Genomic DNA, 24,455 nt, shown 5'->3' with positions numbered 1-24,455 from the left:
CGAACCAGCGAAACCCTGGGCCGCCACAGTGGAGCGCGAGAACTTAACCACTCAGCCACGGGGCCGGCCCCAATATAACAAATAATTTTTGAGCACCTACTATGTGCAAAGCACTGTGCTTGATGCTATGAGGGACAAATTGTGTGTAAGAAGTTTCTCTCCCTCAAGGATCATACAGTCTAGTGAGAGAGATGCATGCAGGTAAAGCAATTAACCATTGGACAAGTACTAATGAGGTGAGCTCTCCACAACCCCTTCAATGATTCCAAAACTGATGTCATCATCCTCATATTGACCTGGTTTTCCCTTTGAAATGACCTTCTCAGTTCACAGCACTATTATCTAGCCAGTCATCGCTGTTGGAAACCTGGGCACCAGCCTAGATGGTTCTCTTTTCTTCACCCCCAGCATCTGCCAGTCATCATTCTACCCCGTTTACTCATTCAGAATCCTTAAGTCTGTTGATTTTCTTTATCCTGACTGCCAATGCATTAATTTTAACACTTTTCATCTTTTGCGAACTGTTGCTATGACCATCTAACTTTTCCTTCTCTTTCTGTTCTTAATCTCTTAAAATACATTGTGCAGACTCCATCCAGATTGGTGTATTTGAAATAACGTCTGTCTGTGTGGCTCACCTACTTAATTTGTACGACTCCTAGTTGTCTATCGGATCAACCTCATTTCTTAATGTGGCACAAACCTCCAGGTTTTGGCCTTCCCTCATACTTTTTATACTGGTTACCAAATATTCCTTAAGGACTTTTGCCATTGCTCAAGCTCTCTCTGTCTCCTGAAAATGGCCTTCTTTTTCACCTTGGCCTGGCTGACTCCTACGTATACTTCAGTACTCATTTGTTACCTCCTCAGGAACCTTTCCTCCATCCTTATTGGGAGTGCTGCTCCCACTGATCCATGTGTTACCCTGGATACCTCTATTTTTTTTTTTTTTTTAAAGATTTTATTTTTTTCCTTTTTCTCCCTAAAGCCCCCCGGTTCATAGTTGTATATTCTTCGTTGTGAGTCCTTCCAGTTGTGGCATGTGGGACGCTGCCTCAGCGTGGTCTGATGAGCAGTGCCCTGTCCGCGCCCAGGATTCGAACCAACGAAACACTGGGCTGCCTGCAGCAGAGTGCGCGAACTTAACCACTCAGCCACGGGGCCAGCCCCTGGATACCTCTATTAAATACTATGTGTATGTCTGTTTCTACCATCAGATGTGTGCTCCTCAAAGGCAGGCACTTGGTCTAATGTAGCACTCGTCCTTAGTATAGCGCCTGGCACATAGTAAATAATAAAGATTTATTGAAGAGATTGAACTGTTTATTGAACCAAGTGTCATAAAAAATAAGGAGTACAAGAAAGTATAATGAAAGAGAATAATTAATTCCAGCTGAGAAGATCAAAAAAGCCTCCATGTAAAATTTAGTAACTGATTTAAATCTTAGGTCTATAATCAGAAAGATAGGAGACAAGAAGTGCCAAGTGAGGTTTTTATATGAGCAGAGTTCCTAGGCTATGATTGTATTGCATAGAAAATAAAGGATCCATTAAGGTATCCATTAATGATTGATGAGTAAGTACAGTAGTAAATCATGTGGGGCCTTGAACAACATGATCAAGAGATTGCTCTTAATTCCATCGGCAATGGGAATAGAGAGAAGGATTTTAGCACAAAGAAGGGACATAATTGGACCGCAAGTTTCTTTACCAGAGAGTAAACACCTTGAGGGTTGAAATTTTGTTTGTTTGTTTCTTCCTTGTTATTTTATTCTCAAATAAAAGGTTACGTGTAAAAGTAGGAACTCGTACATTTGAAGAAACAAAGATATGTTTTAGAACAGTGCAGGCTAATACATCTTTCTGTGATAAGGGAAATGTTCTATATCTGTGCTGTATAATACAGTAGCCACTAGATACATGTGACTATTGTTCCTCTTTAAATTAAGGAACTGAGGAATTGAGTTTTTAATGTTATTTAATTTTAATTTAATTTAAATTTAAATGGCCACATGTGACCCATGGCTATCATAGTGGACAACACAGTGTTAGAAAGTTCTCTCTAGCAGGGTCCCAACAGGAAACAGATGGAACACTCAAATTAGGATAATTCAAGGAGAGTTTATTTACAAAAAACTTTTTTCAAATGTGAGGGCAGCTTTTAGGGAAGAACAAGAGAGAGCAGTTAACTGTGGTAGTTACATGGGAGCAGTGGCGAGGCAGAATTGATGGAAAGACTCATAGTTAAGATTTTAAGCCTGGATCACATTGGGACAGTATTTATAACGTGCAGCAATAATTTTATTGAAATCTCATTGAATCAAGTCTGTGCTCAGAGCTGTTCTTTTCAATAAAGTCTTTCCTGGCAGTTTATTTTCTGATGAGGAATGTGATTGCTTTCCCTCTACAGTGCTGATCCATGCCATGTTTTCTCAGCATCTTTCCTCGGCACTCCAGTGTAAGTGGTACATTTTCCATTAGCAGGGCTGTATTGACTTAATGATGGCTCCTGTCAAGGCTGCCTTTAAGGAACATCCTCTCTTCTGAGCACGTGGGATATAGGCAGGCTTTGACTGTTATCTGTGGTTGTGCTTTAATATCCTGCCCTTTCTGTCCCTTACCTCAGCGCACACAATTCACCTTCAGTCCTAGCTCATTGCTTCATGATTTGTTAAGGCTTTGAAAACAGAAGGAACGAAGGCTTTTAAGCAAGATGGGCTATTTCTCCTTGCTTTATTTATTTTTATGCCATGCAAAAGGAATAAAGAGGCATAAAATGGTTTGACTAAAGCCAAATAAATCTGGATAAATAGAGCAAGGACCCAATAAAAAGCTGGAGGTGAAAAAGAAGAAAGATGGGGGAGAGGAGAGAGAGAAAAGGAAGAAAGAAGGGAGAATATACTTTCTGTAATGATAGGACTGTTTATTATTACCTTGAGAACAAAATGTCTTTGACCCAGTGAAATGTTTTAAACTAAGGTTAAGCTCTGGGTAGAAACTAGGAAATCATCTTTATAGTTCTTATTGAATCTCTTCATGCTGTCACCTCCTGTCATCCTTTATTAACGTTTTGTGTGCCACTGCTGCTAGCTCTGAGAAGGCTGGCATCTTTTAGTTGTTCTGATGAATCACGTCATAGAAGCTAGTGAGTTTTTATGGCCAACACAACGGGAGTCTCCCACATTATTCCTAATGCCCTGTGTGTGTGTGTGTGTGTGTTTGTGTGTGTGTGTGTTTCTTTGCCTGTCCCATTTCTGCCCCCTTTTGACTATCTCTGCTTTCATGAAGTGGAAAGAGTTACAACCAAGAGCTAATACTGCCTGAAACTGGAGAATAAGGAGTAGATTCTTTCGGTAAAATTGGAAACTGTCTTATAGCCCATTGTTTATCTGTTTATGCCACCGCCTTATATTGCCCTGCAGGAACTTCTCATAATTCTCCACTGCTGGCGTGGAGAATGCTGGGTGGGAGCTGTGAAAGTAGCCACAACTTTTATCTGGGTGATTGCCACCATGGCTGTTATTGCTCTGACATCCGGAGCTTTATTTCTCTCTCCTCTCTCTCCTTCCATCTTCTCCCCCTCCCTGCATCAGACACAGTCTCCATTATGCACATACTGCATGCTCACTCTCAAAAATAACGTGTGGTAAAGGACTTAGTACTCCTGTGCTGTGTTTCACTGTAGGAGGCATCTGGAAATGTGTAGGGCCAGTTTTTGGCTGTCATATTGCCTGGGAGTAGTTATTGAAATTTAGCAGAAAGGGGTCCAATGCTGCCAAACATCTTGCAGTGTATAAGATGATGGTCTCAAATGGGGCAATTTTTCCCATCTTAAATATCAATAACACTGCTACCTGAAAAATCTAGGTCTAACCAAGGTTTAGGTGGGTAGAAGCAACCTCAGCTAAGAGAGTATTTTAGATCTGCCTTCATGGGTAGATGCTAAAATCTTCTCCAGAATTTATTATGACATATTTCTGGCATATAATAAGCCCCTAATGGAAGGATGTTGTGTTTTGAATCAAGTTATTCATTTATAAACTAATTGAGGTAATTCAATAAGTCCTATGCAAGTTACTATCAGGAAGGGAAAAAAAAATAAGATACACCTGCCAACATCAAGATTCTAACAGAATAGTAAGAGTGATGGGAATGCCCAGTAACAAAATGAGTATACTGGGAAATTTTCAAAATGCTATTGGAACAAGGAGAGGTGACAGTTTACTCTTGAGCAGAATTGTTGGGGGCGGGGGAACTCTGAGGAAACCATTGAGGAACAGGTAGGATTTCAACAGGGGGTTATTTGGGGAGACACTTGCTGAAGTCAAAGGTACATTATATGCAAGAACTTGGGAGAGGGGATAGAAAAGTATAGGAATGTTGTCACTGTAAATGATAGCACTTGAGAAGATGTTGCAGAAGATAGGACTGAAAAGTTAGATTTGGATAGGGTACAGATGGTTTTGAACATCTTGTAAAGGAGTCTTTTCACTTGAAGGTATAGATTGATGTACGGGTTTAGTCTTTGGGGGTAACGTATGGCATGCTGCCTAATGGTCTATACTTTCCCTCCATGTCTTTCCTCATGGAGTTCATCCTGTAAATTCCCTCAGTTATCAGCTGCTTAAACTTGCCTTACACATTTTCAAGGTCTCCTCCCAACAGCACTTTTCAGTTTATCAATTTAAATAGTAGCAATATTCCTAGAGGTGAACCACATAATAATTTTTTTCAATCTCTTTTATATAAGATATCACTGAAAAAAAGTGTGATCAGATTCAATTCAGTTGTCTCTCACAAAAGTAATATGTAGAAAATACCAACCAAGGTGACTCTCTATGTGCTTAATAGCCTAAAGATTTAGGTTAAGGATATAACAGAGAGAATTGTTCTGCTTAAAGAAGGAAAAGGTGTTGCACAAATTGTTTTAAAAAGCCAAAAACAGCATCCAGTTCTTACTTGAAACAATTTGTTCTTGGAATATTGTCAGCTAAAATTGTGGTCAACTTTTGCAAATTGTATGAATTTGCACTGCATATTTTATTTAGTGTTTAGCAAAACTCCAATATGGCTCTGCATAACTTACACAATACACCGTGAAAATGACTTCAGAAACTCCCACAGAAGTTGACAAATTGGGCATCTAATGCTTTTAAGCTAATTGAATGCTTAGCGGTTAGAGTCGACTTGTTAAGAATGAAGATCGCAGTTCCTTGAAGATAAAGCTCTGCCTACTGCCACACTAAATGCAGCTCAACTCTGTATCAGAAATATTACAGAAGCTTAAAGAAGAAAATAATGTGAGCTTTAATCACCATTCTACTTAGTCTTAAGTGAAGTGCTTATGAATCATATGCAATATCATAGCAGTTTTGAAACCTATTCTTGAATTTTCAAGCTGTTATATTCAGGAAATTTAGAAAGCAAATTGCTAAGTGATAAAGAATAATTTGATACCATTGTTCATGCCATTTTTTTTCTCCCTTGCAGACTGGAAAAAAGGAAAGGAGTAATACCCTGAATATTGCAATAGACAACATGTGCAAGAAGACCAGAGACCTTCGCAGACAGGTGAGGGAAGAGAGAGACGTGCAAACAGAAACGTCATGCAAAGACAAGCTTTTTTCCCTTGCTGGAGTATTTATTTCTTGCTTTTGTTTTTTTCAAATTAATTTAGAACACAAAGCAAGAATAATAAATATATACTTTCCACATTTACGTACCTCAACCGATTTTGCGGCAAACATAACACAGAAGAAAGAGCGCTTGACTTCATGTCAGGCAGTGACATTCAAATGCTAGCTCTGCCCTCATCAGCTGTGTGATCTTGGGGACAGATTTCATCTTCCTGAGCCTCTCTGAACCCATAAAATAGAGTTTATAATACCTAATAAGGCTGCGAGGATTGAATGAAATGCCTATCAGTGCCTGGTATGTAGTGAGTTTTTAGGGAATGTTGGTGAATTGATTCTATTATATTAATAACTGGGTTTGTCATCCAAATGCTTACAGTAAACAGCCAGTAATTCAGAGAGCTCACCACTTTCCCCTTCCAATTCTTTTCAGGATGCTTCAAAAATTAGTTTCTGTTTAAGTTAAGGCTACTTTTTAACCTTAGGCCTTCGGGAACATAGGATTAGAAAGGATTTCTTTAATAATTTAGAAGTCCAGTATTATGCTAGGAGTTAAAATTTTTTTTCCCTAGAAATATGGAGACTTAGCTATTTTTGAAGACATTTGCCTTCCGTTCCCTTCTACTCTTTAATAACCAGAGTTCTTTTTCATGTACAACTTCAACGTGGTCACCATTAACTCACAAAAGAGGGGCAAAAGCTTTTCAACCGAAAGCTTTTAATGCACTATATTACTACAGTTTAATGGCAAGATTTAGTAAAATGGCCTGAGCAATCTTTTAATTCAGAAGTAGATTTGGAAATGGAATAAATAGGGATCCCCAGCCAGTTAGCATTAGCTGTTTGAAAAAACATAATTTTGAAGGCTGGGAAAATTCCAATTTCTCAACTTTATGGCCTTAATGTGAATTCTATTTCTACTGTCAGCACTTAGAATCATGGAATGTAAGAGTTGGAAGGAACTTAGCACAACCTGTCTTATGGTGCAGATAAGAAAGCAGGCCAGCGTGGCGAGGTGACCTACCTAAGGCAGAACGAGCGCTGAACGCATATCAGGTCATAACCCACGGCAGACTCAGGAGCGCGTCCTCAGGGCCACCCTCCCTGTTCATTGCATGACTTCCATTCTGGATCTTCCTTCGGATTTCTACTCCATCCGCTCCTCTCAGGACTTGGGAAAGTTGTTTCTATGAACCATCAACAATCGTGTCTAATTCCAGTCTCATTCCTTCAACAAAGTCACTGCCTTCAACAAGGTTATGCACAAAAAACTCATCTACATTTACACCTCCAACGTTTTTGGAATAATTATTTTTTCTTAAGTGAAGATAAAGCAATCCTTGTGTGTAGGATTACCAGATTTAGCAAATAAAAGCATAGAATGCCCAGTTAAATTTGAATTGCAGATTAAAAACAAATATGTTTTAGTATAAATATCTCCCAAATATTGCATGGGACATAGTTATATTTTAAAAAGAGTTGTGTTTATTTGAAATTCAAGTTTAATCAGCCATCTTATATTTTATCTCATAATCCTACTTGTATTTCTACCTCACCACCATCAGCGAGATACAGTAAGAACACTGCCGATTACTAATACTTTTCTTCCTAGTAAGGGAATGTTTCCAGCTTGTAGAGAACTGTTGTGTTCCAGAGGTATGAAAATTCCCTTTGGTTTCACAGGTCAACATCTTCATTGTCTTGGTTAAGTATTGCTGCTTAACAAACCACCACAAACAATAGCAACCATTTTATTATGTTTCACGATTCTGGGTTGGCTGGGGGTCAGCAGGTCCATTTCCGTAGTGTTTTCACTTGTGGTCTCCCACATAGTGACAGTCAAGTGGTGACTGTATCTGGGTTCAGGGCTGGACATTTGAGAGCTCAGTGCTTCTTCTTCTTCCCTCTCTCCAGGTGGTGACTAATCTTCTAGGGCCTCTTTATGTGGCTTCTCTCTCAAGGAGGGTAGCCTGCATGTCTTACATGATGGTTCAAGGTTCCAAGAAAGGAGAGATGGAAGCTGCCAGGCCTTCTTAATGCCTGAGCTCTAAAGTCACCAGAATGCTGTTTCCTCCACTTTCCATAGATGAAAATAGTCACAAACCCTGCCCCAGTTCCACAGGAGCAAGTAGCAGCTCTGTCTCTTGTGGGAGAAGTGGCCTGTGTGTACAGGAAGGGGTGGGATTGTTAGGAGCTGTCTTTGGCGACACCCATAGTCTTCAATGTCAATGAGGTAGCTGCTGTGCCTTGTTCTCAGTATCCTTACCTGTGCTCCCTAGGACTTCATTTCCCATCTTGGGGTTTATGCCTTGGGCAATAATAAAAACTAGTTTAAACCGCAACACGAGTCGTCTCCACCTCTTCTTATTCTCACAAAGTTTATCAAGCAGTCTTAAGCATATATACCCTCTTTCACACAGGAAGGAGAAAGCCCCTACTTTTAAAATGTTTTTCTTTGGAATATTTAATGTTCATGTCTTGTTCTAGATCTGTGTTTGTTTGTTTGTTTGTTTTTAGTAAAAAATAAGCAGAGCCCATCTTCCTGCCCATGCTCACCCATGGCTTGTCCATCAGCAGTATACAAGCATTTTAGCTTTGCTTCAGAGAATCATTGGACTTCCTTGAGGAATGAGAGAGATAGCTTAGACATATCTGGGGAGAAGCAGGTTATATATTTTGGGGCAATAAGATGAAGTGTCCTAGGAGATGAGTTAGTGTTTATTTGTTTCATCCTTCTTGCTCTGTGACTTTCTTTCCTGCTGTACTAGAGAACAAAGGCAAAAGTCCTTGGCATGGTGTTCCAAGTTCTCTGTAATTTGGCCCTGACTTACTCCCCATTTTTCTTAATGTTCCTTCCCCTTCTGCTTTCTTTCTCAGTTCCTTCTCCTCGTCACACCAGCACATAACCTGTTCTCTGATTAAAGAGTCTACTCACTAGTCACCAAATTTTCCGTCACCTACCTCCTCAACGCCAAACACACGTGTCTTTTGTATACATGGCCTGTTCAACTTGGTGCCTTCACAGCACCCCTTACTCTCCCAACCCAACTCCTAATCAACTCAGGAAGTTCAAGACTAATGTAAATCCTATTTCTTTTATGAAACCTTTGCCATTTTCACCAGCTGGAATTAATCTTTTTCTTCCCAGAGGACTTATAGCACGTGTAATTCTGTTACAGCAATGGTCATATTCTGCTTGTATTTTCTTTTATAATAGATCTTTCTTCCCACTGGATTGTAAATCCTTAAAACGATAGTTATGACAACGCTTCTCCTTTAGTAAATGCTTTCCAAAGCTCTCTACCAACTGTTGTCTTTACATTATTGATTTTTGTCCCTGAAATAAGAAATAGTGCCATAGTATTATTATCTCCATCTCTTGGGGGAGTCAATTTACTGAACATCACCCAGCTAACTGGTAGAGGTGAGGTTTGAGTCTGGGGTATCCAACCCCAGCCCAAATTTGTAACCATCATGCCAGAGGCCAGGGAAAATGGCTTGTTCACCTTCAGAACCCCCACTGCCTAATACACTGATTTTACTGTCATAATTATTTCCTTCCTTATTATTTACTTTACATGTCTTTTTAAATTTAAATTTTCTTCTTCTTTTAGTCTTATTTCCCAGCATTCATTTGAGAACTGCATAGCTATTGAAATTCTTAATAAGGGAGAAGGATTCCTAAACCTCCTTTACTTCATTAAAAAATGAAAACAATCAAATATATTCCATTTCTACTGTATTATGCAGAGCGAAATATACATTTGATTTCACTAAAGGCAGGTTAAAATTTTTATTTGTGTATATTGAGGAAAAAATATCTATTTTGTAAATATGAAAGTAAGGACTTGAAGTATGTTAAATAAAATAGAATTCTGGTAAAAACAAACGAAACAAAAACTTGATTAATTCTTTAGTTGCTGAGTTGCTAAATTGCTATATCCTTCTCTTCTCCATGTTTGTGGTACCAGTGCCACACTCAGAAAAAAATATAGGTTTTTATACCTTCTCCTCCTCTTCATCAAAAAATGTTAGGTACTCATAAGATGTAAGTCCCACTAAATTGGCACAGTAAGTATATGCTGAATTAATTATTAGTTGATTTAGTTCCTATTAGTCAATTGAGTTCAGAAATTCATATTTTGCTATTTTACTTAAAATTAAAATGGTATTAATATACACAAATATATGTTTTTCTAGTTCACTGAAGATGATTCTTTTCTTTTTTTCTTTCTTTTTTGCATTTCCTTTTGAGGAAGATTAGCCCTGAGCTAACATCTGCTGCCAATCCTCCTCTTTTTTTCCCTGAGGAAGACTGGCCCTGAGCTAACATCCGTGCCCATGTTCCTCCACTTTATACACGGGATGCTAGCATGGTTTGCCAAGCTGTGCCATGTCCGCACCTGGGATCCAAACCAGCAAACTCGGGCCGCCAAAGCAGAACCTGTGAAGTTAACTGCAGTGTCACCCGACCGGCCCTGAAGATGATTCTTTTCTAAAACACACTTCCTCTTCTTTCCATTCTTCTTCCCTTTGCTATTTCGTTCTTTCTATTCCCTTATTTGGTGGTGGAGGGGGCAGGATTTCTTCTAGTTTTCACTTGGGGGTTTCAATTGTGGAGAAATATATTATTTTATTTGAGATCTCAGACCACTTATATTAGTGGGAAATAGAAAAATTGATGTCTCAAAGCCTTTTATTAAACTGTAGTGAAAAAAGATGGAGAGTCCCTCAGTTTGGTTTTGTGCCTCACATCTTTCATGCCTGGCTGCAAAAAACAGGTATTTGTCGAAAATACATACCTCTTACTCCTATTGGCCTCCCACTAACTTCAGATTTTTAGTGCTGCGGCTTCTAAGAGTGTCCTATTTCTACACTGGTAAATTGAATTCTCCTTTAAAGTGTTTTGTATATCACCCGAGTGAAAAGAATGAGTTGTTCCATTGGGCATGAAAATGATACGGAAATAAGTAAGATAGAGACTACTTAGATATCACACATATATATATAGATGATTGTGTAATTTAAATGAAAAAAAATCCCAATGAATGTCAGAACACATAAAGAAAATTACTTAGCATAGCATTCAAGGTCTTCCATATCTTGTCCTCATCTGCATTTCTAGTCCTAGCTCATAATAATTTCTGTTTCACAGTCATCATAATATAAGGAATGGCAGAATCAACCCAGTGATATGCAAAGCAGAAGTGAAAAGTGTGATCACCAATGAGTAGTTTATTTAAGATGTTGGTCTGTTACTTGGTACATGACCAGACAACATTAACACCAGACAAATGTGTCTATTTTGTATTGGATTCCCCTGAAGGTGCATATTGAGACTGGGACCTTAGTGCAAGTAGTTTATTTGGGAGGTGATTCCAAGAAGCAAGTATAAGAGAACATGATGTGTAAGAAAACAGGCAGGGAAGGAGGAAAGGATATGTTATTGAGGTTCCTGCTATAGGCAACCAGAGCTTAAGGACCTCTGAGAAGGGGCCCAATGCCTCCCAGAATTGTCTGACCAATGGATGGAGGCTGGGAAGTTTTTCCAGTAGCTTCCATGCCCATTGGTGGAGCATTGCTCCCAGGGGTGTTGACTCTCCAGAACTTCCAGGCTGTTTGTGCTTGGGCTGAGAATCTTACAGAGACTTGGAGCAGGCCCTGAGAAAGAATAACAAAGACAAGCATGGGATGCACTTGAGGTGGGATATCTTCAGAGGCCAAGGAACTGTTTTCCATAGTAACAGCTGAAATCAGAGCCTGGTCCCATAGATGAGAAGTAAAGCACCAAAAGCCCCGAATAAAGTCCATAATCATAGCTATGAATGTGATGGTAAATGATCTGGAACCAGCAAGACAATCTGGTAAGAAAATCATGGGTTGGTTGAGTTAATTGCACTGTTTGTTCTTTGCATGGGTTAAAATGCTTTCAAATGGAAAAATTTCTCCCTGCCTGCTGACTGTGCTCTCTTAAAGTATCATAAGTTTGTCTTAAAGTTATCACAAGTATGTTAACGTTGCACACAAGTCACCAATTTCTGGCCATTTCTTTCTGTCATCTTTTAATCTTTTTGTCTTATTTGTTCTTTACCTGAAATGCTTTCCAGTACTTCCATTATACCGATAAAGTCCTATTTCAATCCTTACTCTATCACTATGTTCAAACCACACTAGATATTTGTGATGCCTTGAGGATTCCTCTATTTTCTTTGCCTATGATAGTCTCTATTCCTAAAATGCTATGCTTCCCACTTCCTTGCTCCAACTCTTAACATCCTATTCAGCTTTTAAAATGGAATACATGTGTCCCATCCTTACAGAAACCTTCTTCACCAGGACAATCAGAGCTAATTATTTCTTATTTGTTTGCACTTCTTTTAAGATACTCATCAACTCTGTGTATCTCTCACTCCCTAACAGTTACCCTGTTTTTGTCATGTTGGCATTCCCCGGCTTGCCTAGAATGGTGCCTTGCCCTTAGGGAGAAAGTTCAAAATGCATTTGTTAAATGGAATGAATATACAACTACAGAAAAGAAGATTTATTTTTCTCATTATATCTGACATTCTATTACATCAGGTAATTTGAGACCATTTTCCAACATAATTTTGAAAACACTGGCACCAAACTTATTTGAAAGCTCATTTTCCAGTCCTTCTGTTTTGTCCTACTGAATGTAATATCACCCCCTGTGCTAGGCCTTTTCTCACTCACTGTGTTATGTAGTTAGCAACATGCCTTAGAAGGAAACAAATAATGTGATCCTAATTTGCTTTAATTTTTTAAAAAATAATTTATCCAAAGAGTTTATTTATTTATTGTTTAATTAATAGTAAATCAGCTATACCTCAAGCCTCACTCTTCCAATGTGTTTCAACACTTGTAAGTGGGATGAAGGACTGAGCGAATAGCAGGGAAAATATAGTTGAAACTTTCAAGAAATAAAAGAACAGGGAAGTAAATGCCATTAAAATGAAGAGAAGACAAAACATGGCACCACAAAAGGGAGAAGCGAGACCATAGCAAATGCATCCTGTGCTGGAGGAAGATTGCTATAATTATTTAAGGGGTTACAAAAATTGGCACAATGTAAGATAATGGTTATCTCTGTCTCTCTAGATTTTTGTGTGATGATAAATCAAAATGTATTTTTTGAAAAGCACAAGAGGACAACTTGACTTTCTGGGTATAGTTGTAGATGAGAACATACATCAAAGTCTTTTACATGAGAAACGATTGCTTTTTAAACCTGTGTCTCAATGTAGTTAATACCAAGTCTTGCTTCTTCACGTCACAATCAAATTACAGCATTGCATAATGATCTTTCATTCGAGGATGGACCATATATACAACAGTGGTCCCATGAGATTACTACCATATAACCTAGGTGTGTAGTAGGCTATACTATCTAGTTTTGTGTAAGTACACTCTGTGATGTTTTGCACAACAATGAAATCACCTAGCAACGCATTTCTCAGAACGTATCCCTGATGTTAAGTGATGCAGGCTGTACCGGAAATGAGTTTTTTCTCAATGTCTCCACCTCCTTTTCTTCCATGTACTCTTCAAACCATAGTGGTAGGACTCCTGCTTCTACTTTTCCACTGAAACTATTCTTGCTAATTTCATCAATAACCTCCTAGTGGTCAAATCCAATAGATAAATCTTGGTTCTTTTTATTTAACTTATCTTTAAAATTAGACACTGAAACCTATTATTTTCTTCAAATTTCTTTGCTCTCAATCTCCTGGTTTTCCTTTATTGTAATATGTAATGATTCTCACTCCTACACTAGATTATGAGGGACCATGTGCTTCTGTCTTGATGTTTCTAATGATACCTTGCTTTTGATTAAAAGGTAAGGAAATGGTCTTCAGAAATATTTGTTGAATTGAATGAAATCAAATACACAGAAAAGAAGATTCAGCAAGTCCATGATTTGGGCATTAAAATTACATTTGTTAGTTATCCTAACAAACATAATTTCATTTGAAGAGTATTTCAAATGAAACCTAATTTCATTTGAAGTTCATTTGAAGAGTATTGATATAGAGATTTATTTGAAAGTTTATCGTTTAGTTTTGGTCATTTGCTCTCTTTGTTTCTTGGCCATGATCTCATTTTCTTTTAAGGTCTTACCCTTCCATCTGCATGACTCCCACAAATTGTAGTATTTCATAAGATTTCATTCTTGGACCTCTCCTCACTGTGTGTCTTTCTCCAAATGATTCTACCTGCATCCTCAGCTTGAATTACCTCCCATGTGTATGCAGGCTTTAAATCACCTATTTCTAATGCAGATCTCCTCCTTGCCTTCCTTCTACATGTCCTGGTTACAAATGAAAGAAGAAAAAGATAAAGGGGAGGGATGATCATTGAAAACTGTTCCTCATCTGAGAGACTCCTTCTACTTTTGTCTTATGTATGTGGAACTAAATAACTTGTGGTTCCCAGCTAATTTATGATCTCTTGCCTGACTTCCCTGGTCCACTCTTCATAGACATCAAACACGTTGTTCGTTTACTCAAGGTCTTCCCCTTGCCTTGTAACCCCTTCGCACTCTGCACCCTGCCCCAGTAAGTGCTCAGTAAATATTAATTAGTTGCCATTAGTGATTTGCCTTTCTGCATGCCAAGCAGAATCTTTCTTTGAGAATCTTCCTAGAGCCATTGTGAAATTATTGGTAGCCAGAAAATTTCAGTTCTTTTGAGTAAGCTCTACCATCTTCAGCAGGTATATTTTCTCTTAAAAATCTATAATTATTATGGATTTATTTTCCTATCATTGTTATAGGAAGCAACTACATCATTCAACCCCTCGAAAAGGTATTATTCCCATGTAATCCAAAACTAGGATAAGTGTTTATTGGTTTTAAAAGAATACTATAAAGTATAATTTTCATGAAAGGCAAATTGTAGATTTCCTGTCTTATATCTATTCATCTCTTTGTTTTATTGTATAGAGGTTATTAAATTAAATGAAAAGGTTGACCAAAAAAACTTTGGGGTCATTCATAGTCATTGACATTGCTAATGAAACATTTCAAGATACTGTGATCCTTAAGGGCTCAATATTCTGTAAGTACAATGATTTTCCAACACAGCTTAAATTTCAGAAAATATGTGCTGAGTAGAGTAATTGCCTGATTGTCATTTATAAGCTTACGTGTAATCTAATTTAAAAGAACTAATTGTAGCAGAATGTTATACTTGTTTAATAATTTAAGATGTGAGGGCAAGAACAATTAATGCAAACAGAGAAAATTGGACATCAAACTCATCTATTATTCTCCTCGCTCTATTAATCTATTATCAGCTGGCATAATCGGTGATCTAACTTGGTTTAATTACCATGAAGTCTACAATTTACCTAATCAAATTATATCATCAGTTCTTCCAACAAAGTAGAAAACATTTTATAATTTTGTAATTATGAAAATACATCATGTACGATGTTGTTTGTACATATTCATAAACATTACAATAGAGTAATTTCTTTGAGGGAAAAAAGGGATATTATCACGTATTATCTGACCTCTGGGCTAGGTACAATTTAAGAAAAGATTAGTGAGTTTTGAGAGCAAGAGAGCCATTGCTCAATGATTTTTTTTCTTGGATATTTTGCTTGTTTTAGCTTTGCAAGTGACTTTCATACACAGTCTTAAATGGTATGATTTTAGAGATTGTGCAAAAAATATATAAAATGAAATTTTTAACTGCTGAGATTGTAAAAATAGGAAATAGCATGAACTACTTCCTGAAAAAGAAGAAAAAAAAAAACCCTGAATTTTTTTATTTCTTCTCAGCTCCGTAAGGCTATTATAGATCATGTGTCAGACTCCTTTTTGGATACGACAGTCCCACTTTTGGTTCTTATTGAAGCTGCCAAGAATGGCCGGGAAAAGGAAATAAAAGAATATGCTGCGATATTTCGTGAACACACCAGCAGGCTCGTAGAGGTAAGTGTGCTAGAACTGTAACTACTCTAAATCCAGGAGAATGAGGCTCTCATTCCCCATTAACAGTTGAATTGTAGTCAAATAAAAATTTGTGACAACTTATTACAAATGAAGCAGAGTTGGACCAAGGTAATATCAAGGTATTTATGTCAAATTGTATAAACCATCCCCCAATGGCTTGGAAAAGGAACAATTTATTTAGAAAGAGCTATGAAACTATGATCAATATTGTTTCTTTTTAAATGCATTTTTTTCAGAGCTACACAAAAAAACTTGATTAAATGCAGATACTTTCTTTTATCCTTACAAATATTTTCTTCCCTATCTTAAAAGTATCAAATACTCTATCCCATGACATTTTATTGTTTCTCTATCATTTTTTTCATGGCTTAGTACTCCTTCAGGCTTTCAAATCATAATTAACTATATAAGGTGACTACAGAGCAAGAGTGTAGGATATATAGGGGTAGAGAGATCCAGAAAAATTAAGTAAGGATAGTGGATTGGTCTATGTCCTAGCAGGGGCAAGAGGAGATGATCAAAGTATAATTTCCTTTTGCTTCAAAACTGGAAACGTGGATGGGGCCGCCCCTGTGGCCAAGTGGTTAAGTTGGCACGCTCTGCTTTGGCGGCCCAGGGTTTCACCAGTTTGGATCCTGGGCACGGACATGGCACCACTCATCAAGACTTGCTGAGGTGGCATCCCACATGCCACAACTAGAAGGACCCACAACTGAAAATATGCAATTATGTACCAGGGAGCTTTGGGGAGAAAAGGGAAAAATAAAATATTTTTAAAAACCCCAAAAAACTGGAAACATGGAAATATCCCATGATGTGGGGGGCAGGGTAGCATATTGCTAAAGGAGCCATGAAGTGTTGGGTGTTTCCCAGGAGACAGATAATGGAACCTATTGTACTATGGGCATCAATAATGCAGCCACAGCATAAGAGAGATCCTGAATGGAAGAATTTCTAGCACCAGTAAGGTAATAGTATTCTAAAGGTCAGGAACCAGTAGCAGGAAGGGGGAAATGTGATTGGCTAGATCTGTATACTAGAGCTGATATACTGCTAGTACTCATCACTATGATTGCACTACTTATTTATGGCTAGAATTTATTCTCATTGTCAGTGCCCATGCCATACTGCTTAGTAAATGTTTTGACTGCCACACCTCCCTATATTGGCCATGAACTCTGGTGAAATACGTGTTTTGGTGCCCAAACTTCTTATAAAACTTGTGAGTTAGAAATAGTCACTATCCAAATTAGAATCACAGCATTTAATATAACATCTACTAAAACAGAGGACTTTCCCCACACCTTTAATATGGATCCACTGGGAAGGAACTTTCCAATGTAACTAGCATTTGCACTATATACTCTTTTTCTGGGTTCCAGTCTTCACATGTAGAAAATAAAAGGGGTGGATAAATAGATGATTACCAAGATCATTTCAGCCCTAAAACTGCCCCACATCCAACTTGAAATGTCCTTTGAACTTCCCAAGGAGACAGGGCACCTGTTAAAATTCCCATTGGCCTTATGTGGGAATAAAGGTACAAAACTCAAACTAATTAGAGTTAGAGATGATTTTCAGGTTCAAAATTTTTAACTAATTCATTCAATTAATTATTATTTATCTAGTTTTATTTATTCTTTCTTATACTCATTCCTCAAATATCTATTAGCTATTCCCACAGGAAAAGGTTAAAAGTAAGAAAGCAAAGCAGAGGGAGCAGGTCACTAAAGCCACCTAAGTGTGGTCCCTGACAATCGTAAAAGTTTTGTGTAAAAATGTGATCTCTAAGCTGAAGGCACACCAAATTTATGAAAACAACTTTTTTTGCTGAAATATTCTGGAAGTAAAAGCTGGTTTCTGTTAATAAGTTTCATCCCTGTTCCTATTTCTTAGTGTAAGGTTTCTATGAAACACAAACCTCATGAGATGCTCAATAAAGAAGGACCCCTTGAAGGGACATAGTTTTAAGCAAAAGTTATAGCTATTTCTCCTCTTGAAGATTTTATATTTCTGAAATACCCAGAGATAAAGACACCTCTTTAATTTAATTTGTTAGAATTTCCCCAAATCAGGTTACCTGAGGAACTCTTTCTTTCATGACACTTGTTACTAAGGTACTGCCTTCAAGAAACACTTGAGAATACTACCTTAACTTGTTACCAAATGATGGCTTATTATTACACAGACAGAGCTGTAAGAATCTGTTTTAAATATTTAAGGATTTTGAAAATTCTGTATTTCACATAAATATTGAAAGAATAAAAGATTTTGGAATTTTGAGCTACCAGGGGACTGAGAATGGGTCTTATTTAACTCTGTATGTTCCCTTAACACATTATAATGAGATTAGACTAGCTTTAGGGTCTTCTAGTTCCCACTCTGCAATTATATGGAAACTGGTCTAAGTCATTTTCAGTTCCAGTTAGCTTTTACAACATAACAAACCATCCCCAAACTTAGTGGCCTAAAACAACCATTTAGTACTTTCTCGCTGATCTGTGAGTTGATTGGGCAGAGCTGGGCAATTCTCCCTTAGGGTTTCTCATGTGATTGCTGTCAAATATCAGCTGGGGATGGAGCCCTCCAAAGGTGTGAGCAGGCCAGACCTAGAAGATGGCACATTCACGTGGCTGAAAGTGCATGTTAACTGACAGCTGGGAGCTCGGCTATGATAGTCGACCGGAGCACCAATGCATGGCCTCTCCTCGTGTCTTCAGCTTCTCACGGCGTAGTTACTGGGTTCTGAGCTGAGAATTCTCAAGAGCAAGCTAGAGACAGGAAGTAGACGCTGACATTCTCTTAAGGCCTGGGCCCAGAAATTGGCAGAGTGCCGCTTCCACCATATTTTATAGGTCGAAGCAATCATGGAGCCTGCCCAAACACAAGGGGTGGGAGGGGGGAGTGTGCAACTTCACCTTCCAGTGGAAGGAACAGCAAGGTATTGCAGCCACCTTTAATCTACTATGCTTCTCTTCTCAGAGCTTGATTTGCTTTATCTATAAAGTGAAGGTTAAGCAAGATAATGTCTAAGGTCACCACCAGTTTCTAAAATTCTGTGACCTAACAAATACGCTTTACAGTTGAGATACTTCTAGTTTTCTAAGAGATACAGCCATAGGAGAAAATGCAGATGGTTTTTAAGTATACCACTTGCACACTAGGTTGTTTATATATATCAAGAAGGAAAAAAAGAGCACTGCATTCATCTTCCAGGAAAATCCTCTTTTGAAAGGAGCTGTCTCACCAAAGCAACAGAGAAAATCGTCATTAATTTACCACAAACATTGAGACAGAAGTGTCTGTGACAGAGTCCCGGGAAATAGGAGAGCTGACATATAGCAGTTTTGGAGGACGTTGTGAGCTTACTTTATACAGATTCCTTACCGATCCTCCATCTCCTGCCTGCCTACCACCCCACACAGACAGGCACGTCTACCCATCTCATTCCAGGGCTGGGTAATTTGACATAGCAGGGCAGAAAGTCTTCGAATCTAAATGACTTCAAGAAAAAGCTATTTTCAACATGTCTGGGTTTTGATACCTCAACTATGTTTGTCAAAGAAATCTAAAATCAGTGAACTTGTTGAAGTAAGACTTAAATGGAAAAAAACCCTCCATTTTTAAAGAATTCCTATCAGATCTTTGCAGAAAAACTCCGTGCTGTTGAAGGAACACTTTAGATAATGGTCAACCTGTAACTTTTACAAAACGATAATAAAAAGTAGAACTGAACACATAGCAAAACGTAAAGCTTTAAGAAATTCTAAGGTAATAGAAATTAGGAAACCCAAAGGATTGGGGACGTTGGGGGGAGAAATGGAAATGAGGAGCAGAGTGGCCAATAAATTGGGTCTGAACATTCTCAGTCTCTAGTGGAGTCATGTCTGAGCTCTCCAGCTGTATTAGCATGTAGTTTGGTATAAAATGATCATGAGTGAAATGACGGTTATACAGCCCTGGGCAGTACCGATAAGCGGAGACCTAGATCCTTGCGGCTAGTTTTACCTTAGTTATGCTGAACTAAGTAACTACTAGGTAAAGCTTTTCCTACTTCAAACATCCAAGTTACCCTGTGCTTTTAGATGTACCAAGCCACAGTGGGAATGGGAAGCAGGAGTCAAGAGTTTGGCATTTAAAAAATCATCTTGACATAGTGATTAGCCGTTAATGACAAACATGCTCTTTGAATTATGCTCCCCAGTACTTTGATCTTGCACTGATGGTGACCATTCACTCTTAGTGAATTATTATTAGTGGCTTCCACTAATAATACCTATTAAACAGGAAGCTTAAAATATTAATTTTATCTTAAAAATAAAAATATTCAGTAATGTAGAGAGTAAAGATTTTATCTTTTATTGCTTTGAGCCTCCTCTGGTAGCAAAGTCTGTACAGATAGTGTTCAATAAATCTGTATTGAATTAAGAAACACATCCATAACATCAGCCAAGTTTTTCTTTCTAAAAAGTGACTTTGGGGATTCCAGTAACTGGACTTGAGATATATACCTAAGCCCAATTTTTTTTTTTTTTTTGGCTGGGAAAGATTCACCATGAGCTGACATCTGTTGCCAATCTTCCTCTCTCTTTTTTTTCCTTTTCCCTCCCCAAAGCCCGTGTTCATAGTTGTATATTCTAATTACAAGTCCTTCTAGTTCTTCTATCTGAGCCGCTGCCACAGCATGGCTACTGACAGATGAGTGGCATGGTTCCATGCCTGGGAACAGAAGGAGGGCTGCCAAAGTGGCACGTGCCAAACTTTAACCACTAGGCCATCAGGGCTGGCTCCTGAGACCAATTTTTTAGTAGATTACCTCCCTACTCTACTGTACATGGATACTTTAAAATAATTTTCCACAGTGATATTAGTAAATTCTTTTGCTACTAATTATCGAAAGCAGATATTATAAACCCTGCTCCAGACCTCCCTCAGAAGGACTTTCAGACAATGTGATGACACTTTTAAAGAACTTTTCCACTTCAGAGATATAGTTTGTAACTATAATGTAGTAATATAACTATTATTCAGAAGAATGCCATTACATTTAATGACTTCATTGTTTATTATAATGGCTACTATTAAATATTTCTCTAAAATTAATTTTTAAAAACTCCACTATTATTTTGAAACATAATATGATTTGTTCTCAGCAAGTCAGTTCTTGCTGAACACTATAGTCCCTACTAACTAAAACGGTAAAATCTTCAGTTTATCCCATGGGTTTTACCATATTAATTATCCTTAAATATGACAGTGTTAATGATCTAGGCCTGAAAATTTTCAACGAATTAAAGAGAAATTTCTCCATGAGAAAAACCAGCTTCGTCAGTGCTTTGACTTATTCATCAAAAATTCATCTGTCTTGATGCACCTTATTTTAGTAAGTTTCAAGGGAGCTTTTCATCAAAAAGGAAAAAGTGGGTGGACATTTAATTATAATACTTCCCTTCATCCTACAAAGCTGATTGTTCCCACTCACAAAATGGTGAGCCAGATTTAACAAAGCCCCTGTGCCAAGAGAGAAGGCTTTACAGGGGACTCTCGCTGTTTGCAAGAAGCGCTGATTGCTATCAGCTCTACTAATATCTTTCCTTTTTGGCAGAATGCTGTTTAAGTGTCACACATTGCTTTAATTGATTATCTGTTATCAAACAAGGATATATTTGGTTATAAATAAAGCTTTTAGAGTTTCATTCCATTCTTCCTCCTTCCCTCCCTTGTAAAGAAAAAAAAAAAAAGAAAAAGAAAAAGAACAAACCCATACTTACAGTCGTACACAAACCAACAACTGTTCCCAGTGAGCATCTTGGCAGCTCCCCTCTTTTGGTGGGGAAAGGGTGTGATAGCTAAGTCAGGAATGCTTTTGCTTATGTAGAATAGAACACACAGGTGTGACTGCCCACTCCCTGGGTTAGAAACTGCTCAGCATCTTAATCCTCTTTCAGCTAAAAGACATTGGTAAACATGATCCTTAAAAGCCTAACCTGAATGCACAGTGAGTTCCTTTCCATGTTTTAGAGGTTTCTTTATAAATTTTCCATTCATGGCATTCGGAATATAGGAAAAGGGTAGTGATACAATTATAGAAAAATCTGAGACTTTCCACAATCAAATGTAGATATTTTTGAATGGAATGTTTGTGTTTCGGAATTAAGAGGAGGGAGAAAACTAGATGGGATTAGAGTAGTTTTAGAATTCAGCATGAAATAAGCAACATTTACATCAAAACTTGAAAACTAGGCAGGAATTGGATTTGAAAAACTAGAGCTCCAAGTGGACATAGCAGCATGAGTAAAGGCACAATGCTCATTCCTGAGTTTCAGAAATACAGCAGAAAGGAAATCTAGATTGCTAAATTGACAGAAGCGTAAAGTAGAATAGAGGCAGTTGATGAATAGCCTTGAGTATGTGATTGCCAGGGTGGGAGGTTAGATTTCATCTTACAGAACTGGATCCATTAAATGGATTTGGAGAGCTACTGTTGCTTCTCACCTGGGAAGGGTCTAAAGGGAAGTCATATTTTAGGAGATCTTCTGTATGGACTATTTTGCATCTGGATATACATGTTTGTAACCCACAACAATTGATTCTAAGCTCATGAATATAGACTGCCATTTAAAAAGGGCTGCATTTAAAACCTAACTTATTATCATATGTTAAAGAGAGAGAATAAAACTAGTTTGTTTATTTGGTTTTTTTTTGCGGAGGAAGATTTGCCCTGAGCTAACATCTGTTGCGAATCTACCTCATTTTGCTGAGGAAGATTGTCTCTGAGCTAACACCTGTGCCAGTCCTCTATTTTGTATGTGGGTTGCCACCACAGCATGGCTGCTGACAAGTGGTGCAGGTCCGCATCTGGGAACCAAACCCCTGGCCGCTAAAGTGGAGTGTGCCTAACTTAACCACTAGACCATGGGCCAGCCCCAGTCTTTTGATTTTTAAAAACAGATGAGTTCTACTCCCTTGCTTAAGAGACATTAGCAAATCATTAAACCTTTTGGGATTCAGTTTCGTTTTCTGTAAATGGACTATGAGGGGTTAAATAATCTTCTCCATTCCTGGCATTCAAAATTCTAGAAATCAGACAGAAGAGTTCGTTTATTTGTTTTATGTGTGTAGGTGATTTGGTGGTGAATGGAGAAGGCTAGTTACCCAGAAGTATTGGAGGAGTGGTTATTTTATGGCTTTTACAGGGCAAAAATAGCTTCTATTTCAAATAATAAAAAGGGAAAAAATAAAGGAAAATACATAAAACATTTAGTAACCTGTACCAGCATCATGCAAAGTGTTTTATACTCATTACCTCATTACATCAATGCTCACAATGATTGAGATAAATACTTTTATTACCGTTTTGCTGGTAAGGTTACCCTGGCTGAGAAAAATTAAGCAACTTGCTTAAGGTCACACAGCCAATAAATGGCAGAGTAGGGAATCAGCTCAGTTCTAACAATGGCAGAGATTAAAGGAATAAAGGTAGCACAATAAATCTAAAAATGGAAAGTGAGCCCAGGTTTTATATGTTTAATTCCTTGACGGAGAGAGGAGAAACCTTTCTGAATGCTTTTGGACAAGAGACCTGCTATTCAGTGGATGAAGCTGCAAAAGTTCCAAGAGTTGATTTTATTTTTCTCTAAGAATCTCTAATCTTGTCCCGCCTTCCCAAACTAGAGAAGCAGAGAGCCAGAAACACACAGTCATGCCCATGAAATCCTCCTGCATGCAGTCATTCTTTATAATTCTTAGGTAGCTGCCTCGCTACCTAGTGATTAGCCCAGGATAGAAGACCTAAGCAAGATTAGGCATCATCTTCTAATGAGAAAGTCCAAGTATTCCATTTGGAAGTTAGTTGTTTGGAACTTGGAATATATTTTGTCTTTTAATCAGTGTTATGTGTACTATTTGGCTTCCTCAGTCCACAAAAACCTATTACATCCCTAATAGAAGTAAAAAATTACAGAGCACTTTAGTATAAGTATCTTCCTAACCTAAAATGCATTCAAAGGTGCCCTTCCCCATCTCTCAGCCCCCTCTCAGCCTGGTGTGCAGAGCAACCCTAAGGTAGGGGCAGCAAATTCAAATGCTTACAGTAGGGGACAAACAAGTGATGAGTGACAGGGCCCTGTAGGATGGGCCTATGAGGAAACGGGGAGCTAAGCCCAGTCTAAGGGGTCGGCCTCAACTTTTCTTCAATCAGTTGTTGATGTGCATGAATGTAGGCCCAGTGTTGTCAGACATTACAATTTCGTAAAAGAACCCAGAAATATAGATTTTAATGTAAAAATCTCTTGATTTCTAAGTGTAGACAACTAAATCAATTTAAAACAAAATAAAAGCAAAAGCACAATTCTATCATTTGTGCCAATACATAATGTCACAGACCACTAATTTTGCAATCTCTGCTCTAAGGTCAAATTTTGAAAGACAAGATTCACCAAGATGGATTTTTGTAAGTGATGCAGATGAGATATGAAGGATGTCCTATTAGTGAGAATCAGGTATTGCAGATATGTGGTAAAACACGCGAAGGGCACTTGGTTTGGGGAAGTGGGTTCCTTCTAGTTTCTTTTTCTGTAGTGGTTAACTTTGAGACAGAAGTTGAATTGAAAAGGGTTAAGGGCACGGAGAAGATCAGCTATTTCCTCTTATCCCCTCTGTTGCTTGCAAGCAACGCTAGGGTTGGAGTGGAGAGAGAGAAAGGGAGATCTTGCCAAAGGATCATTCACACATATGTTAGACATAGTTAAAGCTGTGGTTGAGTACATCCAGAAAATCCCTCTCATAAGAAAACAACTAGGCTTGGCGCTTTCTGTGAGATGGAATTATTAGATTTGATGCTT

The 24,455-nt window shown here is 38.0% G+C and overlaps 1 protein-coding gene across 26 annotated transcripts in view; it reads left to right on the top strand.

Moving 5' to 3' along the window:
• CTNNA3 (catenin alpha 3) overlaps positions 1-24,455 on the top strand; it is a 1,517,748-nt gene that overhangs the window by 802,975 nt on the left and 690,318 nt on the right. For all 26 annotated transcript variants that reach the window (XM_070563754.1, XM_070563769.1, XM_070563716.1 and 23 more), the window contains 2 exons: positions 5,491-5,571; positions 15,439-15,591. In XM_070563754.1, the coding sequence (XP_070419855.1) occupies positions 5,491-5,571; positions 15,439-15,591 (234 nt within the window). The remainder of the gene's footprint in view (positions 1-5,490; positions 5,572-15,438; positions 15,592-24,455) is intronic.

This window comes from Equus przewalskii, chromosome 1 (genome assembly GCF_037783145.1).
Source record: "Equus przewalskii isolate Varuska chromosome 1, EquPr2, whole genome shotgun sequence".
Classification (NCBI taxonomy): domain Eukaryota; kingdom Metazoa; phylum Chordata; class Mammalia; order Perissodactyla; family Equidae; genus Equus; species Equus przewalskii.
Note: the sequence above shows the minus strand (reverse complement) of the source record. Positions and strands in the feature narration are given on the sequence as shown.